This window comes from Notamacropus eugenii, chromosome 6 (genome assembly GCF_028372415.1).
Source record: "Notamacropus eugenii isolate mMacEug1 chromosome 6, mMacEug1.pri_v2, whole genome shotgun sequence".
NCBI classification, from domain to species: Eukaryota; Metazoa; Chordata; class Mammalia; order Diprotodontia; family Macropodidae; genus Notamacropus; species Notamacropus eugenii.
Genome location: NC_092877.1, coordinates 19,489,378 through 19,517,348, shown reverse-complemented (window position 1 = coordinate 19,517,348; position 27,971 = coordinate 19,489,378). Strand labels below are relative to the sequence as shown.

Genomic DNA, 27,971 nt, shown 5'->3' with positions numbered 1-27,971 from the left:
CTATTGCCTAGTTCTTCAGCCTGAGCTTCTAAAACCAACCATCTTGTATACATTTCATAGGTATACATGAGCACAGATCTATTTTCTTAGTCTAATGCATACCTTACAGGTTTGGATGGATCTCTAATAATTATTTCCTGGAGTGCCTTCCAGATTTAAAACGGAAACTGATTTGAAAAGAATAGTCCATAGAAAAGGTTACCCCAATATGTAAACAAAATTTGCACCAGCACACTATGAGGTTAAAAAGAAAATAGTATAATCAAGGAAATACAAAGGCTTTGGCATGGTTTTTACAATCAACAATGGTTAATTTTGATATGTAGTTGTGAACAACTTCAAAACACTTAAGTTTCAAACTCTTGCAAGCACTTTTAATTGATTAGAATGAATTCTAGATGCACAAAAATGATTGGACTGTGAACAGCAGTACAAGTCTAGCTAAGAACAATTAACCTTTGCTGACCAAAAAAGAAACTTAGGATGCATGAAAATGTGTATAAAACATCTATAGAGTATTCTTGTCAAATATAAATGAAATTAACTTTATTATAGAAATCATTCTGGGAGATTTCTAGGGAAGACAAATACTTACATTTTGACATAAAACAAATTGGATTATATCGAAGACACAATCTACCTTTTTACCTATCAACTTCTCTTTGAACTTCTCTTATCCTTTTTTTCTTTTTTTCTTTTTTTCTTTTTTTTTTTTTTTTTTTGCACATAAACTTCATCTGTTAACAACCTTTGGGAACCCAACAGATTTTTTTTTTCTTACAAAAGTCTAGTGCGTATTGTTCCAGGTTTCATTATGTGGGATGGAATGATACAAACTCGAAATGTCAGTCCATCACCTATGAACAGATTGGTAGAAGGATTCGATATATCTTGATAAAAACCTCTTACATTTGTGGCAGAACTCGTTGATCATGGCTTTTTTTTTTTTTTAAACAGCTTCATGACCAACACAGATCAAAAACATCTATCCAGTCCATGTTGTTCTTTGTTTTTCATTATAACATACAAATGCTCATTTACAAATAATACACCAAAATGAATAAAAGTTTGGATACCAAAATGAAGATTTGTTCCAACTGATATAATGCCTTCTTCGTACAAAGGTCCATGGATAAAGTCTTTTTTTTTTCTCCAAGTGGTATGGTATGGTACAGGACACAGTTGTAATCCAGAAGCACTTCTCACAACTGATCTTCCTTTATAAAATACTCTGAAAACATCCAGCTGTTGTCCATATACAGTCATTGACTAAAGTAACACACTTTTTTCTTTTCTTTCTTTTTTTTTTATTTACTGTAATCGTGGCCAGTATTGAGACATATCAGGTTCACTTCCAGGAACTTGAACTGGGACTGACACTCCAGGAGAAATGAGGCCTAAAAAGGGAGAGAAAAAAATCCATATAAATATATATATACAGAAATAAACTTTCCTGGTTGGACATGCAACAAATCTTCCAAAATATAAAATCCATAGTGATTCCTAGTATTATATATAAGCACAAAAAACACATATACATACATAACTTATTCTATATGTATATATGTGTGTGTATATATATATATATATATATATATATATATATACATATATAGCTATCTTTGAAGCATATATCACAAATCAACTGCTATTTTTCAGGTGTGGTTTGTCTTTCCAAATATTTGTGATGTAGGAAAGCAGTCATACTATGCCACTGATTCAAAAGTAGAAGACTTTTGAGAGGTCATTTAATTCAACCCTCATTTTACAGATGAGGAAACTGAGGACTGATTGAGGTTATAGGTCAAGGTCATATAAGTGGTGAGTAGCAGAACAGGGTTTCACACCCAGGTCTTCCAAATACAAATCCATGATGGTCCATCTTTGCCTTTGAAAAGTATTTCTTTATAAAGAAGGACAGAAATGATCAGGGAACATGAAAACACATTCAGTAATCCCTGTCTGAGCACAAATAGAGGCCTTAGCTGTGCTTCGGAGGCTACCAAAGGAGGGGTCCTATTGATTTTTTTTTTCCATTTCAATTAATCGTTTTAGAATCAAGTAAGGAGACAAGGAAGGGAGACCAATGCCACCCAAGGTAATTAAATTCAGCATTGCCTTGGTTTAGAGACTACAATAAACCTGTAAGTATGACAAACCCAGGCAAAGAAAAAGAAACAAAAGCTACCCAAAGATACATGAAGTTGGGTCTGGGAATTAACTAGAGCAGGGATCTGGCAGTACCATCTGAAGACTAAACAGTGGGATGAGAAGGAGGGGCTATGTACCTGTTGAAGTGGTACCAGAAGTGCCCATTGGCTGACTGTTCATGTGGGTCTGCATGTGCGGAGGGGTGTAAGTATCATAACTCCGCCCATTCACCGATGGACTGGTGGGCAACATGCAAGAGTAGGACGAGGTCTGGCTGGGGACAGGAGGCTGTTAGGAAAAAGGAAAGGACCGTTACAGAGAAGTGCCCCTGTAGTGCAGCTGCACCCATTTTCAAAAGTGGATGTCATTTCTGATTTTTCAACAGAATTATTGATTTACATCTGTCAGGGTCCTAAGAAGTCACCTCATCCAAATATTTGTTTAAGAGGTAAGGAAAACTAAAACCCATTGAAAGGAAAGGACTTGTCTGAAATCACACAAGCTAACTAGTAAAGGGCAGAATTCAAACCCAGGTTTTCTGACTTCAAATATGTTGCTTCTCCTTGTACTGGGCCAACACAGTGGAACCCTATGAAAGATTGGTAGTATATGATTGGGTTTATTAAAGGAAGCCTTCACATAGCTTATTTAAATACTAGGAACCCAGTAGGATTTCAATCCAACCAATGTTCATTGAACAGCTGCTACGCGTCAGGCATAGATGGCTGTGGCCAATGTTTCACAGTCTTTAACCGTGTAAAGGCACCAGATATCCAAATGAAAACTGAAAAATTTGGACAACTGACTTATTAGGACAATCATAATATTTGGCATTTAGCTATTTGGAATTCTCCAGATAACTAAAAACAAAGTCTACAATTTTTATTTTATCTTGGAAATGTAGAGTCCCATTGATATAAATAAAATATGTCGCCTGCAGATTTTGTGAACCTCTGTGATGATAAGAATGAATTTTTTGCTGTGCCTACAAAACACCAAGTAATTAGCTTTGGAGGTCATTTACATTTACACGTAAAAATATACACTCAAATTTGGGGATCCATTATCCTGCCTGTATACACATACACACCACCACCACCACCACTATCAATGATAATAACTTGCTCCTCACCCTAGAGAGAGGGCTCAAAAAAAGCCTGCATAGGGGCTAGGGAATTTACTTGCTATTACGGATCACAGCCAATTAAATATTTCTTGAATTTCTTGAATTAAAAATTTCTTGAACACAAATTTCTTTGGTGAATCACTAAGTGATTGAGGGTTCTGCCCACTCCTATCTTTACGTATCTGTGTAAATAAAATCATTGTGGGTACACCATAATGGGTAATAAGCTCACTAATGAAAAGAAAGACAGTTATTCCTAACTAATTAAAAAGTGCACTGACTCTACACCTCAGGGCTCCTACGTGTGAATAGTAAGAATGAATAATAACCACGCCTTGAGTGTATATCACACATTTTCTTGTTCTCAGAAATCTCTGTCCCACGCATTATTCCCCTCTTTTCTCCTTTCAGCAACCCTCATGTTGCTTCTGTTTTGAGCCTTATTATGTAAGATTCAATGTGGCTTTATTAAAATCGGAGAATTGTTCTGCTAATGTCAGGTTCAAAGACACAAACCAGTGTAGAGGGGCCATCAGCCATTGCAGCACGCAACCTACCAGCAGGCATCACCCTTAGTTAGGCTGACTTCTGGAAAATGTCATGGCAAAGAGAGTAAAAATCAAGCTTTGTGTTGCTAATGCCCTAATTTGTATCATTTGGGCCACCAGCCATTCATAACCCAATGCAATCAAAATAAATGCTTGGACACTGCACTGCTTATGACACCAAAATATAGTCACTTCGATTCTATTTCTTCAGTCCTATAATTGTGTTGGCTATGAAGCCCACACTTTATGGAGACATACACACAACCATTCTTTGAAAGAATACTAGAAATTTTGTGGGGGATAATCCTTATAAACCTAGATCTGTCTGATGGGGACTTTTTTTTGTTGTTCAGTCATATCTGACTCTTTGTGACTCCATTTGGGGTTTTCTTGGCAAAGATACAGTTCCTCCTCCAGCTCATTTTACAGATAAGGAAACTGAGGCAAACAAGGTTAAATGACTTGCCCAGAGCCACACAGTGAGTAAGTATCTAAGGACAGATTTGAAATCAGGTCTTCCTGACTCTGGGTATAGCACTCTATCCCACTGAACCACCCAGCTGCCCCTTTCTGATGGCTCTTGAGAATAACTAATACAGCTGGTTCCCAAGTTTACCTGTCCAACCTCTCCCTGTGCTGCTCCTCTAATTATTCAAAATAGGAGACCCGGACAAATGTAGGGCAATATAGAAAGCAGAATTGCAAGGAGGAAGATAGATTTCTGACCCCCATAGGCTAGAATTAGTTACTGGGATGAAAAGATGAAGCTGGGATACTTTTACGAAGCCAGATGAGCCTTGCACAACAACCACAGCTGGGGGGGGGGGGAGGGGCGGTGAGTGGTTCATTCACACCAGGCAAGGTACCAACAGACGAGCAAATCCCCGTACACACCTGTTTCCTTAGTCCAGGAGTAGCAAACCTTTGGCCTAGAAACCCCATGTGGCCCTCTAGGTCCTCAAGTGTAGCCTTTTGAGTCCAAGTTCTACAGAACTGTTAAAGGGCCACACTTGAGGACCTTAAGGGCTACATGTGACCTTGAGGCCACAGGTCCCCCACCCCTGCCTTAGACTGAAAAGGACAAGCACGTTTCTGCATTTCCACTTTAAGTGAGTTCCTTCAAATTCTCCCATTATGGGAAGATGCAAAAAGAAGGTGAGCTCATCCACCAGTTTAAACCTTTTCTGCCATGTAAATAAATATAAAGAAATCTTTCTTTCTTTTCTCATTAAATAAAATATAGGCATCAAATGTTCCTTGAATTTCCTCAGTGTTCTAATCTAAATTCTGATCCCGAGAGATAATTATAAACACATTCCAACCCACAAGTCAATCAATAACAGGCTACCATAAAAATCATCATTTTAGATCCCTTTAGATCTAATCAGCCCCTTTCATTTTACAGAGGAAAAAAAATGAGGACCAGAGAGGTTAAATGATTTTCCCAAGGTCCCAGATTTCAAGCTGGAGGAGACTAGAGAGATCATCTCACCTGACCCATTCATTCACTCTACAGATGAGAAAACTGAGGCACTCAGAGGTGATATGACCAGTTACAATGTATCTAAATTGCCAAGCATCACTCACCCCTGAGTCCCACCCATCACGTTCAGACTGTGTCTACAAAGCACAAACATGGTGACCCTTATGTCTGACTGGTCAGAGTTAGTTTTCTTTTTTAACATAGGGGAGCAGGAAACATCAGTTCAAATAGGTTTTGTGGTTTTCTTTTAATTGGGTGACTGTTTTCTTGAAAGACATGATCAGTGGAGCCACAGATCACAGGTCTAAAGCAATGGTGGAACTTTAGAGACCATGTAGTCCAACCCCTTCATTCAGAGGGGAAGAAATGAAAGTTCCAAGGGAAAGGATTTGCCCAAGGTTACAAAGGCATGATGGACTAAAGCTGAGCCTTGAAACCAGGTTTCCTGACTCCAAATTCAGTCCTCTTTTCATGGCACCGCTGGTCAAAATGATCTGTGTGTCATGTGAGGAGGGGCTAGCATGTAGACAGATACAACCTGAGCATTCTGTCTTATTGCCTGCTCTTCGTTCAGGGTCACTTACTAAACAGGCATCATCAAACTCCCACTTACTTGCATAGGCAGGTTGTTTGCCATAGTGAAGCTGGGCATGGGAGGCAAAGCGCTGTATGTATTTGTTAGGGCTGTGTCCGTCCGACCCAACATAGAGCCTGATGTGAAGGAGGAAACTACAGAACAGAAAAAACAAAAACAGAACAATTGGCCCGGAATGCCACACTGGACTCAGTGGACAGACTTAAAAACAGAAGCATCATTTCAAAATTACCAGGAGTGGTGGGTTGTGGGATTGGCTGGTAGACGCTGGTACTGAAACTACTGCTGATGGGTATGTGACTGGGTGTGTTGCTAGCCTGCCTTCTCTGGTTCCTCAATTTTTCTTCCCTTCTCCACTTTGCTCTTCGATTAGAAAACCATACCTGGAAAAAGGAATGTTAGGATGAACATCCTTCAAGAAAAAGAAAAAAAAAGAAAAGCCATCTCCTCCCCCAACCATCTTTCACCCCAGTTCCCATCACCTCCCCCCACTCTCTGCAGCCAGTGAAAGAGCAAAGTTTTTAGAACTGTGCAGCTGATAAACTGGGTCCATTGTAATTTATATAAACAAATAGTGGTAATCTGCAACACCTTTGTCTTTTGAAAAGTCAAATATAGGAATCACAAAACATTTAATTACCCAATCCCTAGTATACCTGTATTCTTGCTTCAGGTAGGTCTATTTTGGCAGCTAGTCTCTCTCTGGCAAACACATCTGGGTAATGGGTTCTTTCAAACTCTGAAAGAACAAACAAATATTTCAATATCAATGCCAAGGCTGCCCAAAATGAGTCAGCCTAGATCTGAACTTTGAGCTCATCTCTACTCTCCACCCTGACTCTCCTACCTCCGACCACTGCCCTTGGAAATACTATTATTAAATACTTGGAAGGACTTTTCCCACCAAAATTAAATTCCCGCCAAAATTAAATTTTCACCAAAATTAAACTTTCCTTAAAATAACATTCAGAGACTGAGAAGCCAGGATAGCCAAAATCATCTCTTTATAGGAAGATTTATAGTCTTTGGATCCCCAGCATATTGAATCCCCAAAGTATTCAGAATTTTAAAAAATTATTCTACATAAGGGGTCCTGGTTAAATTTAGTCCTCTGTATTTCAAATGTGTCACTGCCTTTGATCTACAATTTTTCTGCTTTGAAAAACCCCATCACCTTTCTCCAGAGCCTCAATTTGCTCTTGGGTAAAGGATGTCCTATTTCTCTGCAGTTTTCGCTTCAGCTGAAGTCTCATTTGGGCTTCATCTGAATCTTCTCCATTTGAGCTGATGGAATTAGTGTTCTCCCCCCCTCCTTCCTGTTGCTGGCAGCCATCTGGAACAACAACAACAAAACAAAAAAAAAATAGGACATTAAGAAAAAATCAGAGTAACTCAGATTCCTAAAGGCTCATATGGTCCAGCCTCATACTCCATCAGCAGGGTTTTCTGACATCCTCCCTGAAACACTCCCACGAAATCTGTCCCCTCCAATGAAGGGGATCTCAGTGACCTGGTCTTTTATCTTCTTCCACTTTAACCAAGAGAAAAAAAATGGAAAGGCAGTCTCAAGAATACCATTCCTTTGTAGAACAAAACAGACACCAAAGTAGTTTCAAATGAAAGTCATCTTTTTTTTTTTTTTAAAGAAGCTTTGCCCAGATGCCTCACCACCAGACTCCCTCTCCCTGTGGAATTTATTTACCTATGGCTACATTAAAAATAAGTGACGTTCAGCATTTCAGATTATCCATAATCAGTAATTCCGAGCTAATCAATTAGATGTTGATAGGTTTGCAGAAAATGCTATTAAGAAACCAAACCAAGCTTGTAATCTTTTTTAAAAAATATTTATCTAGTTTTCATTTGAATTCCGCACAGTCAATTTCATTTTAAAGGTTGTGAATTTGGAAGCGCGCGCTTTGTTCTCTAGTTTTATTCAACTATTGTGTGAGTGTGTGTTGCCTTGACACCTATTACCGAGCACAGTTATAATTATATCATCACCAAGAGCAGGCTGTAATTGCTGAAAATGGAATTTTATATTTAGATAAAAGGACTGTCCATTCTCTGTAATGTGTTGCGCCAGAGGAAAGTAAGATTTCTTTTAAAATTTCAACGTGTAATTTTGAAAAAGAAATAGTCGAGAGTTCACTAACTCGCTCAATAGGCTACCCCGCAGCTGAGCCTCGTGGCATGTCATTTACGTGGCACATTTTTAATTAGGGCATTTCCACCACTTTTAATGTAATTTCTATCATCAAACAAGGGAAAGTTTTTATTATTATTGTTGTCGTTGCTGTTGTTGTTTTGCCCCCCCCCCCCCCCACCACCTTGTGCTGTTGGACAGTGAGTGGTGTATGTACTCGGACTAGTTGGCTATGGGTGCCTGGGAAGCCCCTCCCGGGAGGAAGAAGGTAGGGAGGGTGGAGAGGGACTCCCCAGAGGGTCCCCCATCCCCCAGCCCTGATTTGCTTTCTCCTTCTTTGTCCCTAGCTCCCCTTCCAGGACACTAAAGGAGGCCTCCTCCTCCCCCTAGCCCTAGTTCCTGAAGGCTGGGGCTGTTGCTTGGGACAGCTTCTGCTCGGGGGCTGGGGGGCCGGGGGGCCGAGAAGACTAGCGGGGTGGGAATCAACTTCTCCAGGAATATCATTTATAACCAAGGACAATAGGCAGTGCGTTCAAAGCGATGGGGCAATTGTGACAGGATCTAGTGGGATCCTTTCAGGCGCTCTGAAATGTTTTAAAACCCCAACTTTCTCCCCCATTTAAACAGGCGGATTCATCGGCACTGGTCACCATATGGGCCTCGGGAGATCTATTGAGATGACCACCAACACTTGAATAGCTCGGGGCTGCTTTTCACCGGCGCACAAAGCCCGGGGAGTAAGGGAAACTATTAAACTCCTGGGGCAGGAGCGTTGGCAAACTTTCGTGGGCAGAATTTGGAGGCCACAATGAGAGGGGACAACAAAAGGATTCTCTTGAGGCGTGCAGCGGGCCACATTGTGTTACAAGCAGCCCAGTCAACAGACTTTTCAGTGAAGTATGTTAACCTCTCTGCTCTACCATCATTAATCACTGTCCCCTGGGCTGGGCTCCTCAATGCTATTTAGGGGTCTCGCCTTTCTATAGGGAGGGGGAGGTAAGGAAGGGGGAGGGAGACGAGGTGGAGGAAAGGAAAGGAGGAGAGACAGAGAGGGGAGAGAGAGGAGAGAGAGACAGAAAGGAGAGGAGGGGGGTCGCAAACTTGTGAATAGAACGGACTCTCTGAACATCTCCATAGCCTGAGCTGTTTACTCTTCAGCAAGAAACAAAAGGGATGGGGGTGGAGGGAACTACTTAGCTAAGATTAGATAAGCTTCAACTCCTGCATTAGGACACAAGTGTCTGTTTTTATTTACTGTCCAAAGTTAACATGACTTTTTAAGTGGTTTTCAGGGCAAGAATTCAAGTGTCCCCTTGTTTTTGAATTAGGGAGAGAGGGCAGAGAAGAGGGTTATGGAAAAGAACAGAAAGAAGAAAGGGAAAAAGAGAAAAAGAGAAAAGGAGAAGGGATAGGAAGAAAGAGGGAAGAGAAAAGAAGAAGAAATGGGGAAGGAGGAGAGAAGAAACAGAAGGGAAATATTACAAGTAGCCTACTAATGCATAATTTTCTCTTTCTGAATCAGAAAGCGAAATTTCCAGACAACCTTTTCCCAAATGTAAAAAGTGGTTGAATATTCTGATTGAGATGAGTGGGCTGAGGTCCCTCCTTCAATTTCCTCATGAAATTCTAGGCCTGGAAACAAATGTAAGGCAAGGAAGACCTGATATCTGGGTCCTAGGAGAGTGAGGTGGAGTGGGCAAAGAAGTTCCTTTCCTTATCACCTCTTTACCTGCCTGGTCCTTCCAAGAAGCTTTTCCTTCTTTCCCTTACTGGGACTTAAACCTTTCTCAAATTGAACTTAAATCCTTCCCTTTATTTGCCTTTTACTTTCTTAATTTAAAATATGATTTTAAGGAAATCTAGGAGAAAAATGTCTGTTTCCCTGTCTCTCTCTTTCCAATTCCCATCTTCATTCCTCCAATCAAGGTTAGACAAATAATGTCCGGAGTCTACAGTGGCTTAGAGTTTAAATGTATATCTAGCTGTTCGTGGACAGACTGGGAAGGGAAGACAGACTGGGAGATGGGAAAATTTTAAGACTGTTTTTTTTTTTTCTTTTTTAAAGGAAAGAAGAGGGAGCAACACCAAAGTAACAAGCCACTTTTTTGGTTGATTTTTTTCTTTCCTAGTCATTTACCCCTCCCCAGGGTTCTCAACCATGACTATTTATCCATTACATTACTTACTTATTCTCCTTTAAATCCACTTTACTTCCAGTCTTTACAATTGTTTGAAATTTAGAGAGGGGTTATTTATCTGCTTGTCACTTTTCCTTTACTTTTTTTAAGTCCACATGACCCTCTTAAAGTCTATTTACAGAAAGAGTACCACAAGTCCCCTCTCAATTTCTAAATAAAGGGTCTCCTCAAAAGCTGCCAATGAAGGGCCTTCACTGCTAATGTCGTGCCTACCATTATCCCTATTGCTAGACCTTCAAGCTCTCATGTTGGAGGAAGAAGAGGAGGAGGAGAAGAAGGAGGAGAAGAAAAGAAGAAGAAAGAGGACAAAGAGGAGAAGAAAAGAAGAAGAACAGAAGGAGGAAGAGGAGAAGGAAGAGGAGGAAGAGAAGAAGAAGAAGAAGAAGAAGAAGAAGAAGGAGGAGGAGGAGGAGGAGGAGGAGGAGGAGGAGGAGGAGGAGGAGGAAGAGGAGGAAGAGGAGGAAGAGGAGGAGGAGGAGGAGATGAAAGAGGACGAAGAGGAGGAGAAGAAGGAGAAGAAGAAGAAGGAGAAGGAGAAGGAGATAATCCCTGAGTTTCTTAGTGTCTTAATCAGTGAGGCAGAAAACAAGCAAAAAAAAAAAAAAAGATAGCCCACCAATCTCGGCACCTTTCATCTACCGAACGCGGATCAAAACATTACAGCATCTGTTGAAAGAGAAAGTGTCTAAATCCTATCGAGGGCTTGGCCATTATGAAGTCAGAGGGACGGGGGTTGCCGGAGATAAGAACAAGTGCTTTGATGATCCCTCAAACCGCTAAATCTCTGGAGAATTTCTGCCCGATAGGCTCGTCCCTTTTTGTTCTGCCAGGCTGTGGGGTCATTATTTTATTCCCTGCCGCATGGCGTTTATCAGATTGAAACCATATTTGTCCCCCTCTGAGACCTAACCTTGCCTTATGCGGCGCCAGCCGTGGACTTTTCAAATCCAGTAATGTAGTCCGGCCAAGGAGGGAGAAGGTGGGGGAGGGAAGGAGGAGCTCGGGAACTGGGCGGGTAAGGACAGGGGCCGGTCATTTGAACCAGCAAGCAAAACCGTTCCCCTGGAAGTCCGATCTGATTCCTACTCCTAGGCACTTCGGGCAGGGTCTCCGGGGTCCCAGTCCTGGCTGCTGCCCCTGGTCCCGCGCCTGCGCAGGTCTGGGCGAGTACACACTCAGCAGGTTGGCGGGAAAGTGTGGACCACCTGAAACTGCTCACTGCCTTCGGCTTCCCACCCCTACTTCCATCTCCCACCCTCCTCCTGCCGTCCCCAGCCCAGCTTTTCTCTCCTTGGGGGTCCGATGAGGCCCGTTAGCCACTAAGTCCTTGCTATCTCCTTCTTCCCCCTAGATGTCCAGAGTCAGAAAGAAATCTGGCCTGGTCCCTTCCATGACCCAGGACCTACTTAGCACATAGTAAGCGCTCAAGAAATGAATTTTAATTCGTCCGTGTTAGATCTGAGTTTGACCCAAGAGTCCCCCTTTAATCCTAGCTCACTCGGAAGGAAATGTCTACTGTCCTTCGGGTCCCTTCCCTAACCGAGGGAGGACCCTCCTTAGTCCCCAGACCAGCTCTCTACACAGGGTCCCAAAGCTGAGCTCTACTAACAAGCAAATCCCTGGAGTCCTGGCGCTTGCAACCCACAAATAGGAGGCAGCCTGGGAACAGAGGGGAGAAAAATCGGGTACATTCCTGAAAAGGGAGGAGGTTACAGCACCCTTGCATCTTTTAGGCAAAGGGCATCCTCTCCCAGGACGGAGAGGTGGGAGTATGGGGGGTGGGAGGGGACGAGGTGTCTCTCGGGGTTTCCAAATGCCGGGTTAGAATGAAGGAAAAAGAGGGTGAGGCCATTTGCTTTGAGAGGAGCCAGGACTCCTCCCTTTAAGTGTGTCTGTCTGGTCCGGGAACACCTGAATGTGTCCCGAATGTATGGCAATGGGTATATTTGAGGATGTGTGCCGCTCACCTGAAGAGGACAGAGCGAGGAAAGCAAGGAAGCCAAGATTGGAGAGGAAACAAAATGATAGATGGAAAAATGAATCGACAGACTTGTGTAGGGAGTAGGGGGAGGAGAGATTGGGAGATGGGGGGGGGGAGAGAGAAAAAGGAAGAGAAGATGGAAAAAGAAGAGAAAAGGAGAGAAGGGAAGGACAGGAAAGGAAGGGAAAAGAAAAGGGAGAAGAAGGGAATGGAGAAAGGAAGCAAACATAGGAGGGAGAAGAAACGAGGGGAACAGGAAAGAGAAGGAGAAGGGGAGAGGGGAAAAGGAGGGAAAGGAAGGAAAAGGGAGGAAAAGGAAAGGGAAAGTGAGAGGAAGAGAGGGGAGGGGGAAAAGAAAAGGGCAGGGGAGGGGAGGAGAAGGGAAATGAAGAGAGGAGGAAAGGGGAAACGAAGGGAAGGAGAAGAGAAGAGAGGGGAGGGGAAGAGAGGGAAAGGAAGGAAAGGGGGAAAAAGAGAGGGGGGCAGATAGACTAAGACAAGCGGGAGCGGACAGAACAAGACAAAACAGGAGAGGAGAGGGGGAGAAAAGCAGGATGAGGATTATGATTTGGGTGTTTTACCACGGAAAAAGAGAAATCTCCAAAGCATTCTAGCCTGACGGAGATGGCTAGAGGACCGAGCTGAAAGCTAGGGGCTCTTGAAGGAAGCTACTTTCCTTTCTGTTCTTTCTCCTATGCCCCAGCGTTGGAACAGAGCGGCCTCTCCTGGCCGCGCAGCCCAGACTCGGCAGCATCTAGGTGTCCCGCGGGTTCGAATCTCGGACTGGAGGTAGGGGGAAAAAGGAGCCAGGGTGAGCATTGCCGACCCTTCTGAGGGTAAGTGGAGTCAAGTAGAGCCCTAGCCCATCTTTAAGGCCTTCCGCTTCTCCAAGGAGAGACGGAAGACCGAAAAATGTGGAAGCTTGCTCCCTATCTTTCCAGTGTCCTTCCTATATTGTCTTCTGCTCTTAAAGCTGACACGTCTAATTGGCAAGCGGCGCCACAGCGTGTCCAGGGGTCTCCTGTGGAACATTTCTACAGCTGTCTCCTTCAACTAGACGCTTATTCATGTCGCCTTAATGAGAAACAAAACGCTCTCTAATGAGCAATTACATAGCGACAGGATTGTTCCCATAACAAATTCTTCCGAGTGACAGAAGCATCCTTTGTAGCAGATATTTCGCATACTGTTACTGATTTTCTCGTTCCCTTTCCGCGTCCCTCGGGGGGCGGAGGCACCCCCAAAGCAGCTAGTGGGACAACCAGCTCCCCGGAGGGCACCACTCCCCTGCCTAGCCAGTTCAGGTCAGCCCAGCCTCCCTTGACCTGGAGCCCCCCGGGCTTAGTCATGCTCCCGGGAGTGCGACGCCACGTCCCATTATCCCACATATTATCTCCCTGTCACAGGGACAACAAATCCCGATTAATCTTCGGGAGAAAACAGTTTTCTATTTTTGGTCAAACTAACTCAGTTCACCTAAGGGGGGTGGGGTAGTGGAGAGAGGACTGGAGAGATCCTTGCAATCTGCGCCTTTCCCCCTTTTCCCTCTTGGGCTTTTCTCCCTGCTCCTCTCTACCCGGTTCAGCGAAGGTCAGTGCCTCCACTAAATGCTCCTTTCCTCAAATGGTCAGGCTCCAATTGGCCAGTAGAGGCCTTCCAGCAACCTTTCCTCAGACACAGGTAGGTCTCCACCCCTATTTTTCTCCCTGTCTAGGAAAAGGAAGATAAAAACAGCGGCAACGGGGTGAGTGGATGGGGAGAGGGGTAGAGAAGGTGAGAGAACGTAATAGGGTTGGGGATGAAAGGTGTGGGACTGGTGTTCTTTTTGACTAAAGGAAAACAGATTCACATTTCCTATTTCTCCAGAATCCCGCAACTCCCAAACCTCATCTCCCTCCGCATCTTTCCATATGCTCCCTACTCACAGTCACATAATTTGTCAATTACTGTAAAAAGCAAAATGATACAATTATGTTTACCTCACAGTCTGTCAGTATGTTAACTTGTCACACTCCTACAGCAAGGGGGCTCTCGATGCATTTTAATGGAAAATTTAAATAGAGAACCACGTGGTTATCTTACACGCACACTCACAGGAACTCTCTCTCTCTCTCTCTCTCTCTCTCTCTCTCTCTCTCTCTCTCTCTCTCTCTCTCTCTCTCTCTCTCTCTCTCTCTCTCTCTCCTCTTCCTTCTCCTCCTCTCAAGCTGACCCAACACTGACCTGCTCCTGTAGCCCACTCCTGCCTGCCTTTCCCTTAGAGGCAAGTCTTCCATGAGCACCGCCTTCCAGCCCTTGGCCCCAAGTCGCCCCATTTTGCCAGGAGCAGTTCTGGAGTCCAGGTCTACCCTGGCCTCTTGCCTGCCTTAGCTTTGCTCAGGGGCATCCGCTTGCTTCCTGTGACAGTTCCCTCTACCCGGCTCAAAAAATGGATTGGGGGAGATCGTAGAGGGAACCAGGCTGGGTACAAGGAGAGCGCGAGTTCCGAGTGTGTGCTTTACCTGGTGTAGGTTGCCCTGGTACAGAGGTCCCCGGATACCACCCTGGGCGGGTGCCCCAGCTTCCTGTCTGCCCATTCAGCATTCTCAGTTTATCATACATGCCGTCTGCGCCCATCTGTTGCTTTTCGCTAGCCAGGTTGCGTAGAACTCTGTTTATTGATGATACCTATGATCGGAACCAAAAGCAGATCCCAGGGAAGTGTCTTTTTTAAAAAACCACGACCACAACACAAACTCAAGCTCAGTTTAAACAAGCAGCCCCACCACTTTGCTTTTAAACACATTGTCATTCGTTCACTGCTCTGCCTCCCCTTCTCCCTAGACCCCATGACAGTAGAAAGATTAAATATTGAACATCATGGAGAGAAAACCTCACCATTGCTATCAACCAGGGATGTTCCTGGGTAATCAGAGAAGAGAGGGCATTCCATTTTAATATTTTACAGGGCATCAGCAAAATTTGCCCCTTTCGAGATTCTGTGGGGAAAAGTTCAAATTTTGAATTTTCTTCGATTTTCTTTTGTTGTGGTGGTGGTTGGTTTGTGTCTCCCCCCACCTCCCGCCACCCCAGAGTGGGTGTGGGGGCAGTTTGTGAAAGGTTTGGGTACATAGGTTTGGAGTTCTATCTCTCCCAGCCTATCTTCACCAATACTCTCCCCTCTTCCCCACCCAAATAAAGAACGGGGATTTTTTTTTCTCTTTTTCCTTTAACTTTTTTTTTTTTTTGGTGGTAGTGCTGGTGGAAATAAATTGCACTCTCAATCTCCTAGGCTCCCCAGTCATCATTACCTGGCAGCATACAAATCACATGAACTCCCCACACTCTAATAATTTTAGAACAGGACAAAAGAAACTGTATCTGCCTCACAATGACTCAGGTGCCCAGAGACAAGGGAAGGATCCAGAGTTGGAGAAAGGAAGGGAGGGGAAGAGGAGGAGGAGGAGAAGGAGGAGGAGGAGGAAGAGGAGGAGGAGGAGGAGGAGGAGGAGGAGGAGGAGGAGGAGGAGGAGAGAAGAAGAAGAAGAAGAAGAAGAAGAAGAAGAAGAAGAAGAAGAAGAAGAAGAAGGAGGAGCAGGAGAAGGAGGAGGAAGAGAGGGAGGAGAAAATGGAAAAGAAGGGAAGAGAATGGAGAAAGGGAAGAGGAGAAAGGAAAGAGAAAAGAAGGGAAGGGGAGGGGAGAGAAAAAGAATTGAAAAAGGCAGAATTTAAAGGAGATTAGGAGGGAATTGAGAGGAAAAAAGAAAGAAGGACAGAAAAAGGAAAGAAAGGGAAGAAAAAAAGGAAGGAGGGAGAGAAGGAAAGGAGGGGGGAAGGAGAAAAGAAAGAGGAAAGGAAGAAAGAAGGGAAGGAAAGAAGGAAGGAAGGGAGAGAAGCCGAGGAATGAGTACCAAGGTGTTGCTTCGGTATTCTCATGAACTTACGCTGGGTATGTTGTCGTTGGTACAGACCCCCTCTGACAGTAATCTGTCTCGGATTTCCCAAGCAAAGATGGATGGGCACTCTCGTTTATACTGGGCTATTTTGCTGACAACTTCGGGAGTTGCTACCCTGGGCTTGCTACCTCCGATGGCTCTAGGCCTGATGGAGCCAGTCTCGTAATACCTGCCCAGAATCTTACTCACACATCCATTGGATACCTGCATAGGGGAAGTGGACAGAAAACCACATTATTAATAATTTCAAGACAAAAATAAAATTGTTTAAGTATGCATTAAACAAGGACAAGCTTACGTTTTGATTGTCCAGCACTTGGACTTTTGCATCTGCATGGGTCTATAACACAAAAATATACCTTCAATGGTATGAGAACTTACTTTAGAGAGGTTTTTTTTTCTTAAAATTACATTTGTGGCCCCTAAACACTACTAATGTGATGATACTTTAGAACATCTGGAATTTAAAAAAAACCCTATTTTAAAAGGTTCTTAAAAAAACAAAAACAGAACTATTCTATTCATCCCTGCCTGAAGATGAACAAAAACTAAATTAATTGTCTTTGACTGAGTCTGCTTACAATCAATATGTTTGTTTGTCAGTGGCAAAAAGGGGAAATAAACTGAAAATTGATTATTGTGGTTTCCATACTGAACGTGCCCTGGAGGGAAAACGGGATCGGGGGGGCCAAGCAGCTTTGTCTTTATAATTTAATAAATCTATATTTCGTAAATAATAAGTAAAGTCAAGGGCACACGGGGATCTCGGAATCCGAAGTGAATATAGGGAACAAATGAAATGGTGTCAATTTATATAATTCCGTTTATTTCAGTTCACTAACTGTAACGAGAATAAATTCTTTTACCAAATGAAAATAGATGGAATTAAAAAAAAAAAAGTAGTTTTCTTTAAGCAGATGAATAATTGTAGGTAACTGACCCAGGTTGAAAAGGTAGTCGGGGTAGGGTGAGTGAGGGAGACAGGAAAGGGGGGTGGGGGGGCAGGGTGGGATACAGGGAGCAGGGGCAGGGGTCCGTAATTAAAGTTTTTACGGTAAAAGATGGAGAGAGTGCGTTCAGAGCGGTGGTCTTTGGAAGCAAGTGGGGAGGCGTAGCCGAGGATCACCTGCAGAATTCGGGAAATGTCACACGGCCGGGCCCCGCTGTGAGCTAGTTCCACGATCTTCTGGCGGGTGGAATCCGGCAGTGGCCGCCCGTTGACAAACACACCACCGAGCTGATTCACTCCACTGTGACCTAGGAGAAAGAAAGCAGAGAAAGAAAGAGGGACAGGGACAAGGAAGGGGGGAAAAGAGAAGGAGAGAGGGAGGGAAGGAGAGAGAGAGAGGGAGACAGGAAGGGAAGAGGGGGACAACAAAAAAAAAATAGCATCCTCAGCTACCTGCGGATCCATGACAACCTCAACCACCAGGTTGCTGCTAAAGATTAAGGACAACAGAAAAAATGTATTCTTTCATCATATCCAGCACAGCCATGCATCCAATAGCATCCAATAGCCCAGTCCTATCAAACCTTCCTTTGCTGCTTCGTCTGGGCTCTCAGGAATACAATCCCCATTTATCACTGGTAATTTTTTAGCCCAGAAAGTCGGAGACAGTCAAAAGAACAAGTCTGAACGTTCTCTGCTCACTTCACTTCCTCAAACCTCGAAAACTTAAGCACAGATAAACATCCCTGGCGATTGTTCTCGAGAATCTGGTCCCTAATTGCAAAATTGGATGGTCCGTCCATCTCTGGATTCTTGAAGACTGAGCACTCCATATAAGAACAACAAAGTAATAAATTCCCCTCCGATCCTCCCTGTCTAGAAGTTTTGAGTCAATAAAATTCAACGTAATATTCCAAATGTGTGAGGGGAGGTCACATTTCTTTTTTGCATATAGAGACAAGAAAGGAGTACATTTTTTCCAGACAACCGCCTTCTCTCTCTAACCTGGGCACCAAATCTACAGCCACCGACCAGCCATTCCTTCTCAGCTCCTACACTGCAGCCAAGATACAGGATCAAAACTATAACTGACCAAAGGCAGAGTTATTCAGGTCCCTCGCTCTCCCCCAACCCGCCCCCAAAAGGTGCGAGAACCAAAAGGTGTCTAGGGACTAAGGAATGATGCTTAAGCTGCTGCTGCTGAGGTGCCCATCGCTATAGCTGTCCCATAAGCAGAGGATAGGAAGAAAAGAATGAAACAGAGGGGAAAAACGGAAAGAAAAGAAAAAATTTTCCACGAAAAAGTACCCTCCCCCCATCCTTTTAGCTGCCCCCTTGCAGCTCAATAATACACACATCCCCTTTTTTCCCCGTTCTGCAGCCTCAACTCCACTTTCTGATCTGGAGAAATGTGGTGGCTTCCTATCTCCTGTTCTTATTCCCCAGGAAACCCTCGGCGTCCCAAAACAGCAAATCGCATTAGCAACCTCCTTAAAATCTCCAACCTGGAGCCCCGACTTTACAGAGAAGCCCTCCTAGAAGAAAGTCTGACTGTCTGTCTTCTCTCTTCGCCTCTCCTCTGCTGTCCTCTCCTGCTCTCCTCTCTTTGGAGCCTCCTGATAAATGGACTCCAGGAGCCTGGGCTTCTTAGCAATAAATAAGCTCTAAATATAGAAGAGGGGGGAAAATATGATGAGCCTCTCTGACATTTGTCTTTAAAATAAAACTAGCTGCACGTCAAGTTTGAGCTTAATTTCTGGAAATAGGCGGAAGTCGCTCCGGATCATGCATGGAAGGCTAATTGAAAAGATCAGTCGGAGCACTTGTGGCAGACCTGTCACTTTATGACAGTGCTCCGCTCCTGGAAATTGCATCGTCACGACAAATAGTACCATGATAAAACGACCCTTTCTGTCCCTATTTGGATATCACTCAGACGAGATGGGACTCTACTGGTTTCGCCTTCCAGGGGAGCCGCGTTCTAAGGGTAGCCACGGGCTCTGCGCGGACATAACCGAGGGGGTGCGCTCGCCACTCACTCGATGCAATGTGACATGCAGTTTGGGTGTTTGAACGTCGAGCCAGTCGGGCCCAGCGCTAGAACAATCTGCAGTATTACACCCAGCCCAGGCCTAGATAAGAACATTAGATTTTGTCTTTGCTGCTCCCACACCCCCTTCCTCGCCATTCTTTGCTCCTAGTGCTCATTATCTAAGGAGGGCTCTCGCTAAACCCTTCTCGAAGTGTTGGGACCTTGGTCCTCCTCCCCCCCGAAAATGAGATATAAAGAGGTAGTATGAGTAAAGGAAAGTAGAAGGGGGAGGAGGGAGAGAGAGAGAGAGAGAGAGAGAGAGAGAGAGAGAGAGAGAGAGAGAGAGAGAGAGAGAGAGAAAGAGAGAGAGGGAGAGAGAACCCAAGGCAAGTAGAGAACGATGCCTTCTCGCAGGAGAGGCTACCCAATAGGCTCCCCCAAAGTGATCCACCTGAGGGGCTCTCCCAGGATGAGTCCTGGGAAGTCTGTGGGACCAGGGCACCTCTCCCAGCTTCGATACAGCATCGAAGAAAGCCAGGCTCCAAGTTCCCCTTAAGAGGTTAAGCCTTAATCATTGTATCATTTCCCTGGGGAGGAGTGTAGCTCTCTCCCAGTGGCGATGATTATGCGCCTTGTATTCTATTGCGAGGCATCTAATAGGAAAACATATGGTGTCAATTTGGCGGCTCCGCGCCTAGCACACACCCAGGAGCGAGGCGCACAAAGCCCGGTCGGCCCGCCCGCGACCCCGCGGCCAAGTCGGGGCTGCGCCTGGTCGCGCCCAGGAGGCCCCAACCGCGCGGGGCGAGCTGACACTGGGGCCTTGCGGAGGCATCTGCTATTAACATAAACTTCCCTCGCCACATCAAGGCCAAGAGCAGCCAAGAACAGGGGAAAGAAGGGAAGGAACGAGGGGGGAAAGCGCCGGTGGAGGAAGAGTGAGGCCTTCCTGAAGCGAAGCACAGGTGCCTCCCCGGCTCGGGTCTCATCTTCCGCCCCAAGCCCCAGAACGCCCCAGCCGGATCCCAGGCACCAGGTCCGCTGCTTTCCTAGGTCCTCGGCGGCGACTGGGAATTCTCCTCGCCCATTAACTACAACTCTCTCCCACAGGCCTCGGCAGCCTTGAAAACACTACCAAGGGAGTCTCCGAGCTCAGGGGGAAGAAAGAAGAGGGTGGAGTAGAAAGTCCTCTGAACAGAACGCGGACCAGAGCTGGAGGGAAAGTTGCTGGGGAAGTCCACAGGCCTGTTTAAGACTCTGGGCAGAACGGATCAGGGTGGGGCAAAAGGCTGAAGAAGGAAAGTGGGTTCTTGCCACGGTTTCTCCGACTCTTCTCCAGTCCGTTAGCTCCGTTCTCCTGAACCTAGAGCCGTAAGTTATCCCATTCTGCATTCTATTCTGAGCATGGCCCGAGTGCAGTTTGGACTGCCGGTTTAGGGCCGCTCGGTTCCTGGCAAGTCTGCCTTCTCGCCTGACACTTGCCGGTCTTTTACAACGGGAAATAGAGTCCCCCAACCTTCCCTCCCATCGCAGCAAAAGGACCTGGAAGCGAAGGGAAAGAAAATGAGGGGATGGAGAACCCTCCTCGAGTTTATTGTACCTTTGAGGGTCTAATACAGATAATACTGGAATCCCAACAACCTTAACCTGGCGCCCAACTTGTCCATCCTGAAATACAGAAAACTTCCCCCTTTCTAGAACCAAAAAACCTTCCTCACCTGATCTCCCATGAGGAAAAGTCACTACTCCCCAATATTTTGTCTTTCCTCCTGGTCCATACGGGCCAGAGGAGCCAGCTGCTCCCTGTAAAAGAGTTGAGCACCTTCATGGCTCCTCATAACCCCTGGGTGAGGTCTGAAATGCCCTCTTTCCCTTCCCTTGAAAATCTCCTGGGATTGCCCGCGGATGAGACCAAGCCCAAAGGGTTGAGCAAAGTTCGAGTGTGGCATCTCAGAGACTCCCCTCTCTTCCTGCATCCTGAAGAAGCCTCCCCCAATCCCCCAGCCCCACTCAGTCTGGGCAGGGTCAGTAATGAAAGTTTTCAACTGGGTTTTTAGGGCTAGTTTGTTAGTAGATAACAGTTTCAGCTAACCTTGGACAGCAGTTTCTGACCACCCAGTCTGTTTTCCCAGAAGCTGAGATTTCACCCTCCAACAACAACAAAAAAAACAACCCCAAAACAAAAACAAATAAACCCCAAACCAAACCAAAAGCCCCCACAAACCAACAATCCCACCACCACCATCACCACCGAAAACGAAAGACTAATCTCCAGCCAGTAGTACTGAGACGGCAGCAGAGGCCCGCAAGCCCACAGGCCAGTCTGGTCAGGCTCCTACAGGCCTTCTACTTTTTACCACCACCCGGGACCTACGCTCCCTTCCAATCTGGATCCCCTACGCTCCTGAGGCGGGTCCGGAGGTCGGCAAAGAAAAACCAGAAACACTTACTGTTCTGCATGGTGACTTGAGGCAGCGGGATCCCACGTGGCTCGAATATAGGGCTCTATTAGCAATAAAACAAGCATTAATCAGGAGTTGCAAGGCTCAGGACAGGCCTAGCTTAGCGCTAATGGAAATGCCTCTTGCAGAGAGCGGTGAGATAGAGCCTCTCCTAACAAATTTATAGCTATGACCACATGGTGAAAAATGAAGTCCACGGACATAGACTCTCCATTTCATGCAAATTTTGACCCCTTCATTTTTTCCCCTTAGAAACAAAATCATTCCGATCTTTCCCAGTTCTTCAGAACATTTAACCCTTTGGTCAGTTGGCATCATGCATCTGGTTTTAGGGTTTTATATGGAGCTTTCTGCATGAGCAATTTCTCTCCACTTTCATCTGGTCTTTTTAAAACCTCAAAACAAGGACTCCTTCCCTTCCCAAACTTGCCTGAGATCTGGGATGACTGTCCTCGCTTACAATGTGAGGACTTACACATCTGCACGTCCCTAGTTAAAGTCTTCCCCCTAAGGCAAAGAGGAAAGAAAAAACAAGTATGTTTCAAAGTGTTATTGAGCCAAGTTCTCAAAGGTCTACCTCACAAAGAGACAAGCTAAAATCCAAGGTTCGACTGAAGCATTTGCTTCAGTGATGAAACCCCAAACCCAAGTTCTTTCCTCTCCTCCTCCCCACCCTACACGCACACAAAGGTCTTGGGACTGAAGAAGAGACTCCTAAAAAGGAGTTACAAACTCAGAAATTACTTTTAAAATGCTATGCGGGAAAATAGATAAAGAGGAAGAGAGAGGTGAAAGTGGAGAAGAAATCAAATTAGAATCAAGAAAAGAGAGGAGGAAGAAAGGAACAAAAGTAAAGAGAGAAGAGGAGAAAAGGGAAGTGGTGAGCTGAAGAAGTGAAGAGGAAGAGGGAAAAGAAGAATAGGAGGAAAGAGAGGAGGAAGAGTGAAAGAAAAAAGAGATAGGAAAAGAAAAGCAGAAGGAGGGAGAAACAAAATAGAGGAAAGAGAAAAAAAGAAAGAGAAAAGAAAAGAAAGGAGTCAAAAAGATGTAAATATAAGAGGACAGGAGGAAAAAGAAGAGCTGAAGAATTGAGAGAGAGGAGGGGGAGAAAGGAGAGGGAGAGAGGAAGGGGAAAAGGGGATAGTACCTGTTTGCTTTTTGAAGGGGATGTCTGGGTGAGGTTGCCAACCATCCAGGCCAGGGCCTAGGCCTTGGGAACTGCCTAACTTCCCATCAGCTGGGGAGGCGCAGGCCCAAAGGAAACTCAGCCCAGCTTCAGGCTTCTCTTTCTCCTTCCTTCCCAGCTCTTGGGCCCCAATCTCCCTACCGGCAAACGGAACCCAACACTGCTGCTGCTGCCCCCTCTCCCCACCCCCTCCTCTCCCCCCACCTCTCCCGTCTGGCCTCTCTCAGTCTCTCTCTCTCTCTCTCTCTCTCTCTCTCTCTCTCTCTCTCACCCCCACTCCTTCTGGGACTTTAAAGTAAGGCTTCCAACTTTTTTCCCCCCAAACTCCACTTATTGTGATTAACTTCTTTTTTGGTCTTTAGATCTTCCCCCTCCTCACTGTACTGTGACACACGCTGTCTACCTCGCCTCAGTGCTCTAAAAAGTAAGAACGGGAGGGGGTGAGAACCGGTCAACAAAGCCGACAGACGGGGAACAATGACTCCTATTCTCCTCCTCTCCCCAAACCCAAAGAGCCAAACCGAGCTTCCCTCACCGGCAACACAGCTTCCATCTGAACGGACCAACAACCCACCACTCACAAAGGGAACAGAAAGGACCTTCTCTCTTCATTAGCGGTGCCACGACCCAACGCCAGTGCCCCCACCCCCCACCCCAATGCTCCCCCTCATGCTCCCCCCACCCCCACCTCTGGCTTTGCTTTTTTAAAAAAAGGAACCTTGCTAGAAAATAGAAAAGTAATTTCTCGTTATAAATATCTGGCGGTAATTGTGTTACTGGTGTGAGTTGTTAGGGGCTGTAAAAAGATACAACAGCTCGGTGGGGAGCTTAATTGGAAAGAGACAATTGTAATAAAGAACTCATTCAAGAGGATTGCTTAAAGAGAGGGAGAGGGAGGAAGAGGAGAGGAGAGGAGAGGAGAGGAGAGGAGAGGAGAGGAGAGCAGAGGAGAGCAGAGGAGAGCAGAGGAGAGCAGAGGAGAGCAGAGGAGAGAGCATAAAGTAACACTTGCTGCCTTCAGTTTAATATCTTCCCTCGTCCCCTTTTTTATAAAGCCTAAAAATACTCGTTCTGTATCTCATGTGCCCATGATGAATTTTAATTTTTGTCTATCTTCGAATGATATGGAATTCAAAAAGACAAGTTAGTCTATTCAGGGCCATTCAGGAGATCATTTATTAACTAGCTTTCAGCCTGTTAAAATCCATAAAACAACAAAAACAATACACATCAAACAATGACTTTCTCGCAGCATGCGAGACTTGGACTGGTAAATATTTACTGCTCCAGAGGGGTACCTGATCACCAACAGAGGCAGACTCCGAGGCAGAGAACCCTTGCTGTATTAGCAGCAGCACCATCCCTGCCTTTAACACACCGAACACGTCTGCATATGCACACACCGGACAGAGACCCCTAGCCTGGTGTGCCCCACAGAATAGCTTCGAGTTTTTGACATAGGGATCAGAAACGGTAGAGGGCTTTGCGGGGAGGAGGAGGTGTAGAGAAGAGGGACTAAAGAGACAGTGACACAGAGAGAAAATAAATTTTCCCGGCTGAGTTTAAACTTCTACTAACTCTCTCGAAGGCTACCCTGCATACATCAGAAACAGAAATCTCCTTACCCTTCCCCCACTAGCACCCAGTTGTTGCTAATTTAAAACAAAAATGTCTAGATGACCCTGAGAAGATGCTGCTAAGTAATTAAAAAAAAAAAAACAAACAAACAACCACAACAAACCTAAGTATGTGGAAACAGGAGAGCTCCCTCATCTTTTTTTCTTTCCTCCCTCCTTTTTTTCTGAAAAACTATCTAATTACCTAAGCAATCCTCAACATTGAGTCAAAAAACAACAATGAAACTCCCGCCATCCTGGCAGTCAGAAAAACTAAGATTTCCATCAGGGACTGGACCACAGATATGCCCGGACAACACCGCTAAGTCCCCGAGCTTACACGATTCTGCCTCTGTTACCGGGCTTTGTATGGAGGGCCCTAGAAAAATGCCGGGAAAGAGGAGGAGCGGCTACAGCTACCTTTAAGAATCTCGACCGCTCAGCTACAAACCTACTTCCCTCACTTACAGGCCCAGCTTTACAATTTGTGTCCCCCAGGCCCCACTCAATTTTCAAATCCGGATAGAAAGTCATCACCTTAGGGCAGTTCAGCCCGCGCGAGCATACACACACACACACACACACACACACACACACACACACACACACACACACACACACACACACACACACACCTCCCCAACCCAAACGTAATTAGCTATTAAGTTTTACTCTCTGGGGCCAAATAAGAAAAAAATTAATCCATTTGCCTTCAGATATTTACAAAGGTCACTAGCCATAAAACCAAAACGAAACCAAAGCAAAACAACCATAATGTCAAGGACAATTGTTACATTACTTTCGGGGAAACAAATGATCAGGCTCAGAGCTTTGCAGCTACATTTTATTCTCGCCGCCGCCCCCCACCCCACCCGCCGAACACATACATAAAATACAGAGAAGAAAGCGAAAACTCTTCCAAGTTCGAGTTAAACATTCTACTTGGATTTGAAGAAGGAAGGGGAAAGAAATGAGGCTCACTATGTTTTGTTAACTTTTTAGAAATCATTCCAAACTTTCGGGGAGTTATTTTTTTCTGTCCTCCAACAGAAAGCCTTTAAAACCCGAAATTCAAATAGATTTCCTTACAGTCACATTGGCTAAAAAAAAATTTTCAGGGCCATGATGGCGCTTGGGGACTAAGAAATTCTGCTTAGCGAAAGAGTCAAGAACTTTGAGAACTTTGCAAAGACACTTTTCCTGAGGGGGGCCCCCAGATCTAAAAAGCTCTGGAAATCACTGGGAGTAATTAAGCAGGTGAGGATTTAACTAAACTAGGGGAGGGGGCGGGGAGAGGAGAGGGAGAAAGCTCAGGTTAATTAAATAGGCCCAAGGGTGGGGGGAGGAGAGAATACCAAAGACATAATAAGAATTTTTTTCTTCTTTTTAGAATCTCAAGACACTTCTTCTCCCAGAAACTTGTTGAATTGAAAATATCGGTTGCAGGTTGCTCAAAACCAGGCTCTAACAGCTAATTCCACACCCGGTGAAAGGCTAGCAGAGGGGTAGAGTCTCCCGGCTTCTCCAGAGACCCACAGAAGAAGGAAGGGGCTGGACTCCTACACTTGAAGGGAAATCTTCAAGCTCGAAGGGAGCTGAGAGTTGCAAAGTTGTCGGCGCGTTGGACAAGTTCGCTGCGATTACTGGGCCCTTGATTGAAAGTGACAGTCCTTCAGGTCGGTTCAGAGTTCCCTGAAGATAAACTACTGAGAATTGGCTCGCTAGGGATGTGACTTTCTTTCCCCCCACCCCTTTTCTCTGTCTCTGCCTCTCTCTCTTGCATTCCTGCCTGTTTCCCTTTCTTTCTTATTCCCCATACTCCCCTTCCTAGTAGCTAGCGAGTGCCTTCCATTTTTTTTATGCAGGGACTCTCTCCTTCATCACAGAGGCCGGAGCTTCGCTTCTGCAAGGCACAAAGCGAGGCCGAAGCCGCGGCTCCGGGAGCTGTTCTCATTCCCCTCTGCCTGTTTCTTCCCCTCGATCTGAGGCAAGACTGGAGGCCCGGAGGAGCCAATGGATCCGGGAGCTGGGGAAAGGCGAAGGTCTGGCTCCTCGATCTGGAGCAAGGCGAGCGGGTAGATCGTAGTCACATGAACTAAGCGCTTCCACCGCGCTGAGGATTGCTGGGCTTCTAGCCCTGTTATTGCTATCTATTATTACGGTGACGATCAGGATTCGATGGGCTCACACAACCTGCTTCTCGGCTCACTAGCTCTGTCCCGCATCGTAGCCTGGCTCCTGGAGCCCGGAGCCCGAAGCTTGAAGCTCGGAACCTGGTAGTGCTTCTTCCCTTCCTGCTGCGGCTGCGGGCGTCTCTCTCACTCCATGCTAGATGATGTACCTTTCAGCTCCAGAGAACATTCACTCTCCCTGGAAGCAGAAAGTTTGCACTCCTGGATGGAAACTTCTCCGGACAAACTCTGCAGCTTTGCAGTTGGGGGAGGGGAGGAACAAGGAAGGGGGAGGGAGGAAAAGGGGGGGAGGATTAGCAGAGACCTGTCTACATATTAAAATGAAAAGGAAGAAGTGAGAAGAAGAAATGAGCAGACTCACCTTCCTGAGGCATCCTGTCTTGCTGTCAAAAGCTCCTGTCAAGAGTTTGGTTTGTTTGTTTGTTTGTTTTTTGCTTTTGTTTGGTTTGGGGTTTGTTTGGTTTTTTGGCTTATTTTTAAAGACCGCAACGGTTAGAAAAGGACGGTGTTTTAAAAGAGATGCCAGAAAGAGTTTTCTCCACTGAAGCTGCTGGTTTGGTTTGTGAAGAGAGAAATTCTCGAATCCCTGGGAAGGAGACAGAGATTGACAATACAATGGGCTGTCAGTGACTGGAGGGTGAGTGTGAGAGAAGTACCGGGAGACAGAGCACACCTAAGCTGATTGGTGATGGTTCAAGTGTATTAATGTGTGTGTGCCGGCTCCCTGTCTCGCCTCCACCGCTCTTCACTGGCCCATTAGCGAAGCCTGACCTCTGTCATCATCCGCCAGCAAAACACTTCCTCCTGCGCCTTAACCAGAGCGGGAAATGAGGCTGAGCTACGGCTCTCTTTTCAAACCCACTAATCACTCCGCAACATGCAAATGCACTGCTCTCTCCCACACAAAATATTGCTTTATGCAAAGCAGCTCCAGGGCCTCGCGGCTGCCGATTGGATGCTCCCTCTCTCTGCCTGGTTCAATTGGTCCATTTGTTTGAATATGAATACACTTGTTTGCTGCTCCTTCGATGAATTTTTACTCTTCGGCGGGGTTTCTCCCCCCCCTCCCCTCTCGTTCTATCATCTCGGCGTTCCAAGAGGGCTCTCGGCAGGTTCTAGACTCCACCGTCGCCCTACTCTCTGGAGGGGTTCCCTTGGGAAAGTTGAGTGGAGGCTGCTGGGCTGGCGAGGCCGAGTTCCCTCCCCCTCCTTCGCTCCTCCACCCCCCTTCTTCTCTGCCCCCCATCCCGACCGTCCGAACCCCCCTCCCCCACCTCCTCTCCGCACTGGGAGCTGGGCGCACAGCCTGACTGATGGAGCAAGTTCCTCTCCAGCTTGGCCCTGCCCCTTCTCACCAACTACAACCCAACG

At 45.7% G+C, this 27,971-nt stretch overlaps 2 protein-coding genes across 3 annotated transcripts in view; one reads left to right on the top strand and one right to left on the bottom strand.

Annotated features, from left to right (window-relative positions):
- ELP4 (elongator acetyltransferase complex subunit 4) overlaps positions 1 to 8,947 on the top strand; it is a 266,170-nt gene extending 257,223 nt beyond the window's left edge. The window contains exon 10 of the mRNA XM_072619250.1: positions 8,677 to 8,947. Within this exon, the coding sequence (XP_072475351.1) occupies positions 8,677 to 8,730 (54 nt within the window). The 3' untranslated portion in view covers positions 8,731 to 8,947. The remainder of the gene's footprint in view (positions 1 to 8,676) is intronic.
- Positions 525 to 27,827, bottom strand: PAX6 (paired box 6). Of its 2 annotated transcripts, XM_072619247.1 has the most exons (13): positions 26,962 to 27,827; positions 22,037 to 22,113; positions 21,595 to 21,649; positions 17,290 to 17,420; positions 16,462 to 16,503; positions 16,152 to 16,367; positions 14,730 to 14,895; positions 7,078 to 7,236; positions 6,560 to 6,642; positions 6,136 to 6,286; positions 5,922 to 6,037; positions 2,289 to 2,439; positions 525 to 1,397 (listed from the first exon to the last, which is right to left on the bottom strand). In XM_072619247.1, exons 3-13 carry the CDS (start codon positions 21,602 to 21,604, stop codon positions 1,312 to 1,314), a joined length of 1,311 nt encoding a protein of 436 aa, XP_072475348.1. In that variant the 5' UTR covers positions 21,605 to 21,649; positions 22,037 to 22,113; positions 26,962 to 27,827; the 3' UTR covers positions 525 to 1,311. The 2 variants fall into 2 exon arrangements, with proteins under 2 accessions (XP_072475348.1, XP_072475349.1); XM_072619248.1 differs by lacking the exons at positions 14,730 to 14,895; positions 16,152 to 16,367; positions 16,462 to 16,503; ... (2 more) ...; positions 22,037 to 22,113; positions 26,962 to 27,827 and adding an exon at positions 10,864 to 10,950.
- Between the last annotated feature and the right edge of the window lie 144 nt (positions 27,828 to 27,971).